At 47.3% G+C, this 7,275-nt stretch overlaps 1 protein-coding gene across 2 annotated transcripts in view; it reads right to left on the bottom strand.

Moving 5' to 3' along the window:
- OSBPL2 (oxysterol binding protein like 2) overlaps positions 1-7,275 on the bottom strand; it is a 152,062-nt gene that overhangs the window by 45,976 nt on the left and 98,811 nt on the right. For both annotated transcript variants that reach the window (XM_015425669.1, XM_015425668.1), the window contains 2 exons: positions 6,598-6,732; positions 3,449-3,546 (listed from right to left, as the gene is read on the bottom strand). In XM_015425669.1, the coding sequence (XP_015281155.1) occupies positions 3,449-3,546; positions 6,598-6,732 (233 nt within the window). The remainder of the gene's footprint in view (positions 1-3,448; positions 3,547-6,597; positions 6,733-7,275) is intronic.

The raw sequence follows: 7,275 nt of genomic DNA, 5'->3' as shown, positions 1-7,275 counted from the left end.
CGAGGGTGGCCATCCAGACATTTCTGCGAAGGAGGGGCAGGATCTGTTGAAGCGACACCATACGGAAGCGGTGATAAGCCACATAACGGTTCAACTCCCTGAGATCTAATATGGGGCGAATGCCCCCGTCTCTCTTCGGGACTGTGAAATATTGGGAATAGAATCCCATCCCGTGGAGGTGGAATAGTACATGTTCGATGGCTCCCTTCTGCAGAAGGACGGACACCTCCTCAAGAAGAGGTGGGGAAGGGGGTGTGGATACGACGACTGACGTATTGGGGTTCTGAATGAATTCGATTTTGTAACCTTGGGTCAAGATGGCGAGCACCCACTCGTCCGAGGTGATGCCATGCCAGATATGTAGAAAAGGTGACAGATGGGTAATTGCTGACTCGGTGACAGGGAAGTCAAAAACTTTGTTTGGAAGGTTTGGACTGCTTCGGGCGTGAAGCCTGCTGGCCCGGTCCAAATTTGGGTCTTTGGAAGGCGGATTTCTGGCCTCCAGAAGATGATCTAGGTCTCCAATGTGTGTCTGAAGATTGGTGGGTAGGCGTGCGCCTATGCCATGATCTCGACCATGTGCGGGGACGATACTGCTGTCTCCCAGAAGATGAGACTCCTAAAGCCCTGGACGCCTTTATACTCTTATCTAGCTCTTGCAGAGTGGTATCGGTTGTGGTTGTGGTATTAAACAACCCTAGGCCGTCAAAGGGTAGGTCTTCTACATAGGCTCTAGTATCCACGGGTAAGTTAGTGCTTCTGAGCCATGAATGCCTCCTGAAGGCTATTGCAGAGGCCATTTGTCTCGAAGATGCTTCAAGGACATGCTTGGTGGTATTAAGTTGCTGTTTTGCCAATACCATGTCCTCCGTCTGTATGACCCTGGCTTCTTGTAGTTTGTCATCTGGTAGGTGACTGAGTAGATTTGAGAACCGTTCCCAAAGGGTATACTGGTATCGACTCATACAGGCTAGGTAGTTGGAGGCTTTGACTGCCAGCGCTCCCGTGGAATAAACTCTCCTGCCAAAGGCATCCAGCTTTTTTCCTTCCTTACCTGAAGGGGCGGAATGTGACCTTTTGGACTTGGAGGATGACGTAACAACCATAGAATTAGGTTGAGGATGGGAAAAAAGGAATTCTGCTTCCGTATCTTGAACCCTGTACATATGGTCTAACCTCTTCGTAGAGACTGGCGCAGAAGACGGTTTCGTCCATGGTGACTTAGCTGCCTGAAGCAGAACAGAAGACATTGGCAATGCCAGTGTGGAGGAGACATCAAGTTGAACAATGTCATAAACAGTGTCTGACGTTTGATGTTGTTGCTGGACCACCGAGAGCCCCAGGGAGTGGGCCATTCTCTTTACGAGATCCGTATAAGACGTTAGGTTATCTGAAGGTGATATAGGTATTCCTCAGTAACTTCCTGTGTAGGAGACTTATGGTCGGGAGAGGTGTGAACCTCTGAAGCCTCAGTATCAGAATCGGCGTCGACATCTTCCGATGAGTCGTGATGTCCCATTTGGTCAGATGTGTCCTGCGGGCAAGCTAGTTGCTTAGGTGGGACGATGGGAGTCACAGGGCTTGGAACGACAGGAGGTTGAGTGGACGATTTTGCTCCAAAGAATGGTGGGGCGGGTCAACAGTAGGTGGATGTGAGAGAGAAGCAGACGGTTTTGTTCTATGAGGCGACCTTGACCGATGAACGGACCGGACAGAGTAACGGTCCCAATCAGAGTAATCAGCCGGCGTTAACCAAGGCATAGATGGTGAATATGCCCCATAAAGGTATCGCAACTGATGCTCGTCCCACGATATTGGTGGTGGTGGTGGGTGTAGAAAGATTCTCGGAGATCGACTTCTGAACCGTGGACGTCTAGGAGAGAAAGCAGCAGCTCGTCTACTAGGCGGGTCCATATAGCCTCGAGCATCGGTATTGACAGTTTCAGAACATGGACGTGGAGGGTGGCTATGCTTAATAGAAGTAGTGTATCGGTGTCGAGGAAGTTCAACGTCGGGAGCTTCAGACACCGTCGATGTCGATGACTGTGAAGTTGACGGGGAATGCTCTGCACACAGCTGGTGACTAACGAGTTCCACCGTTTCGACATTGGAGTAAGGACGGTCCGTTGGACGTACGGGGGAATCCAACACATGGATGGTCTGTATTGATGGAGGTGCTTCAGCCTCCGGTATTGATACTACCGTTGGAGCGGGAGGTACTATTGGGGCATCACCCAGTACCAGTACCGCTTCCTTCCCCTTTTTCACCGTCTTAAGGGCCTTGGAGGAGCCCTTCTTCATGGACTTATGGTCCATACCTGCCTTAGCCTTCTTTTTGACCAGCGTAGAGGCAGAGGATCGAGTCTTCGACGTCAAGTGTTTCAGTGTCGGACAGTCGACATCGGAAACCGGTCTCGGCGGCGGAGCTGTCGATGTGGACGGCCCTTCTTCCATGACAGAGGCTGGAGCGAGGGCAGATTCAAGCAAAGCCACTTTAAGTCGTGCAGCCCAGTTCTTTCTTGTTTGGTTCAAGAATTGAGCACAATGCCGACAGGACTCCGGTTTATGCGACTCTCCCAGGCAATAAATACAAAGTTTATGTCCATCCAGCGGAGCAAGTTTACTTCCACAGCGACGACACCTATTAAACAATCCCCACTTCTTCTTCTCCATAAGAAGTGGAAGCGACAGTTAAAGGGGGGGGGGCGAAGGCCTGAGGTAAATTTCCTTCAGAAAAATAAAGTCCTCCTCCACTCCTTTTTTTTTTTTTTAAAGAAGAACGAAAATAATAAAAGAATGAAGAAAGAATATGATCCTAGAGCTAGAAGTTTTGTTAAACTGCTAACAGCGATTCTGATCAGACGAAGGAACGAATAGGTCTTTCCAACGCGGCGGTAACAAAGGAACTGGTGGGATGTCCGCGCCCACCCCTCTAGGCATGCACGGTGGGGTTCCTGCGCATGCCCGGAGGGACTGGGCGCAAAAATCCGTTGAAAAGAGCTTGCTACAGCACCGATCGATCCAGCGCGTGCGCACTAGATCCCATGGGTGTGAAGCAAAGAGACCATGTTGAAGATCAGTGAGTTATTCTCCCATCAAATGCTACTCCTGGAGTACAGGGAATCCCCCCCCCCCGAAACAGCACAGGGAGCATTTGGGTCAGCAGTGGAGGAAGGGCGTAAGAAACTTGTATTCCACAGAATTCTTCCATCTGCGGAAGCACTGTAAGAGACCAACTGCAAAGCAAATCTGCTGAATTTGGAACAGTGTGAAGCACCATTATCCTCACTACCTCTACCATCAATCAGCAGTGTTATTGACGTTAGTAATAGCTTTTCTGCATGGGAGCATACGACTTCCCCCTCCCCTCACGCAGTGCCTCCTTCTGCTGACCTTTGGGTGCGTTCCAGAGCCAAGACACTACCTTCCGTAAATATTGTATTCTCACCTGACTAATTCATATGTTTCTCCAAGGAGAGGGTTAAATGGTTTGCCAGTTCTCTCCCACTGAGAAGCTACAGCAGAAACAGCAAAAGCAGCAACGGCCTGCAAGACACACCAAGCAGAGGACAATACAGAGCTGGCAATTACTTCGCGAGTTCATAGAATGTAACAAAGTTTCCCTTCAGACTGGGTTGGAGCTAGACTAAATGAGCAATTTCCATCGATTTCCCCTTCAGGCTGCAGACTCCCCTGATGTCATTTCTCAGGGACCCCAATCCCCCAGAAGCACCATTTTTATGCAGGTCAGGGGGCTGCAGAGGGTGGTGGAGAAGAAAGAGGCAAGAAAGTCCCCTTCTGTCATTGGGAAAATTTAGTCTGGATTAGGGTTGCCATCTCTGGATGTGGAAATTCCTGGAATTCCGCCTTTCAGAGCAGCCATTTTCTCCAGGGAAACTGATCTCTGTAGTCTGAAGATCAGTTGTAATCCTGGGAGATCTCAAATCTCCATCTAGAGATTAGCAACTCTAGTCTGGATGAGGAAGGCCTCCCTATGCAGACATGACCACTTGCTCGTGTGCAGGGAGCCTTTCCCCCGAGCCTAAATTGTATTCAGACCTAAAACCACCTAAATTGTATTCAGACTCCCGAGTTGTAGAAGCAGATTTGCCGCACCTTCCCCTATCTGTTCCCTGCCCCTCCGCAAAATCGCTGCTGAGAGTCAGCAGACGCTGTGCCAGGAAGGCCACATCAAGAAGGAGAAATCACGCAAAATCTCACAGACACCCTCTTATACCAGTGGATCAAACGAATACCGTGAATACATCGGCAAGGGCAAGTGTGGCCATTTTAGTGGATTCCCCCTTCTGCTACAGCCCTCCCATGCCACAGACACAGACCCATCTCCCAAACCTCTGTGGAACTACAGGGCAATGGCACGAGAGATTCACTTCCCCATGTTCCCTTCTATTATGTTGATCAAACTGCACTATCAAAGCTAACTACAGCAGTGATACTTTCAGAGGGAGCTGAACGCATGATGCTGCCTTATACTGTCTATTCAGACTGGCAGCAGGTTCTCAGGGTCCCAGGTAGAGAGAGGTCATTCACATTACCTACTACCTAGTCCTTTTTATACTAGAGTTGTCAGGGATCGAACCTGGGACTTTCTGCATGCCAAGCAGATGCTCTACCACTGAGTTACAGCCCCTCTCCTCCCCACATGGTCACTTCTAGGATCCACTGTAATCTCAACATTTCTCCCTTGGAAAGTGCAAATCAGTTGACCTGAACAACATGAAGCTGCTGTACACCAAGTCAGATCATCAGTCTATCAAGCTCAGTGTTTTCTACTCTGAGTGGTGGCAGCTCTCCAGAGTCTCAGGCAGAGGTCACCTATTACCTGAACCTTTAGCTGGGAAATGACAAGGACTGAACCTTCTGTGTGGCCCCTCTCCTTGTGTGGCTTCGGTTTTTCTTACTTATACACTTTGGAGATTGAGCCTTTTTACATTGTCATATGGAGGCTCATTATGAAAGCGTTCGACAAGCCACAAGGAGGTCCCAAATTTTAAAAGTACCACAAAAATGTTTATTATACGGGCTTCTTTTTTCTTTTTTTGGCAAAAGCAATCTGTACAGGTGAGCCTCAAAAGACCATGCAATGTAATGGTTTAATGGTTGGATGCAGATACTGAATTCTGTGTGGCTCAACTTTTCACCTTACATTTATATTGCATCTTCATAGCAACATGGCCACAGATGTTTTTGGCACTGTGTAACTTTCCAAAAAGCACTAATACTATTCTATGAAATTGCAACTTGATGATTTAATCATAGTTAGAGCCAGTTCCTGTGTGGGATGAGAGGAAAAAGCTCCTAGAGCAGTGATGGTGAACCTTTTAGAGACCGAGTGCCCAAACTGAGACCCCAAACCCACTTATTTATCACAAAGTGCCAACACAACAATTTAACCTGAATACTGAGGTTTTACTTTAGAAAAAACAACTCATACATTAGCTTAAGATGATCCAAACAAAGTAAGGAAAGCAATCCCAAATGCTTTCAGTTACTTAAAATTATTTGGCAGAGAATTCGACACTTTAATGATGGTCTGGGCCTGTCTGGGGCGATGGCACACATGCCCACAGAGAGGGCTCTGAGTGCCACCTCTGGCACCCGTGCCATAGGTTCGCTACCACTGTCCTAGAAGAAAGGGCAGGAAAAATATACACTGGTGAGACAGAAATGCCTGTTTTAAAGTGTCCCACATTTAATGATGACATAATCAGATTCTGATGTATAAGCAACCTCCCGTGGAAGAATGGGAAGATGAACCTGTGACCCCAAATCCTAGCCTGGCACACTAACCATTACATCACACCAGCTTTCCAGTTTCCCTTCTTCCCTCTCCCAGCAGCCTCTCTCTGGGAAACATCCACTCCCTGGGTATAGTCCTCACAAGCTGCAAATGTTGTATGGCAGCAAATTATTCAGATAAGTTGTGTGATGGCCACAGTAGGCCCAGCCAAGTCACACTATTGGTGCAATGGCTGCCACTAGGCACAGGTGAGTTGCATGACATCAAGTTGTCCAGAAGCCACTACTTGGCCTGGATAAGCCATTTAAGTCATGTGGTAGCAAGTCATTTAGCGGTTGCTGCCCCAAGTACACGGGGAGGGGAAATAGGGTGGACTGCAATATCCCCCCCCCCCCAACTTCTGGTGACAGAAACCAAGGTTTGAAGGATGGCAATATTGTTGTGATTGCCTATCAACCCCCAAATGACCACTGATTTTTCATAGGGCATTTATTTCTTAAAGTGACAGATTTTGCTTTTATTATTTTGGTGGGATTTAATCCCTCCATGATTTTTTGTTTGTTTAGATTTTCAGAGTTTTCTGCAAACAGGTATCTTTTTCAGGCTTATAGAAAGATCTGTTTTGTCTGTTCATGGCCCTAATCTGTGGCTGTTAAGAATCCACATCTAAGGCCATGGTGAAAATTAGATATGATTAGTCATACATAAGGAACTAGGAATTATACCTGTTATGACATTTGTATACATTTCCTTACTTACACAGCTCTTTATCTAGGTGTTCATCTTAACATGAACATGTGGGAGAAGGATACTTGGTAATTATGGCAAATACCTACCTGCATTCTTTCTAGAGGGTTTGAGTGACTATATGCTTTATTAATGAGGTATGTGTGTTCCATATATTCTGTTATCCGCTGGAGAAAGCTCAAAGGCTCATTGAAGGCAATGGGCATTGTAATTTTAGACAGCTCCTGCACCAGAGACAAAACAGCATAAGAATACAAAGAGCATGAGTTCCAAAGAAAGACTTATCTAATTATGAATACAATGAAGCGTGACAGATAATGCAACATGTAACGCTAATGTACAGACACTGCCACCTAAGCAGCAGACAAATGGAGAACTGAGTTCGTTAAAAATAAAATGAACTACATTTGCATATCACAGAAAAGCCTCATACCCCAAAAGTTGGGCTCTCAGATTTCTGAGAATCCTATAAAAAAGCTGGGGGCCCATATGGGGACTTATACCTTCTCCCCTTTTCCTGCTTCTTTTTCTCCCTCCCACCCACCCACACACCAGCCAACCTACTTTTATCTGTCTCCTGTCTTCAGCCTTCCCTCACCCTGGCAGCCTCTACTTAGGAAAACTGTAGCCCAGGTGTGCAGAGGTGGCCACCAGGCTAGGCCCAGCTGCACAGCTGTGGGGAGGTCCTCCCTTTTCCCTGTATTCCCTCTTCCCGCTATTTCCTCTTTCTCAACTCCTGCCAGCCCTCATATCCTCGACTTTCCCTA

Source organism: Gekko japonicus, unplaced genomic scaffold (genome assembly GCF_001447785.1).
Source record: "Gekko japonicus isolate JY-2015 unplaced genomic scaffold, Gekko_japonicus_V1.1 scaffold1202, whole genome shotgun sequence".
NCBI lineage: Eukaryota > Metazoa > Chordata > Lepidosauria > Squamata > Gekkonidae > Gekko > Gekko japonicus.
This window is presented reverse-complemented; position numbering and strand designations above follow the sequence as displayed.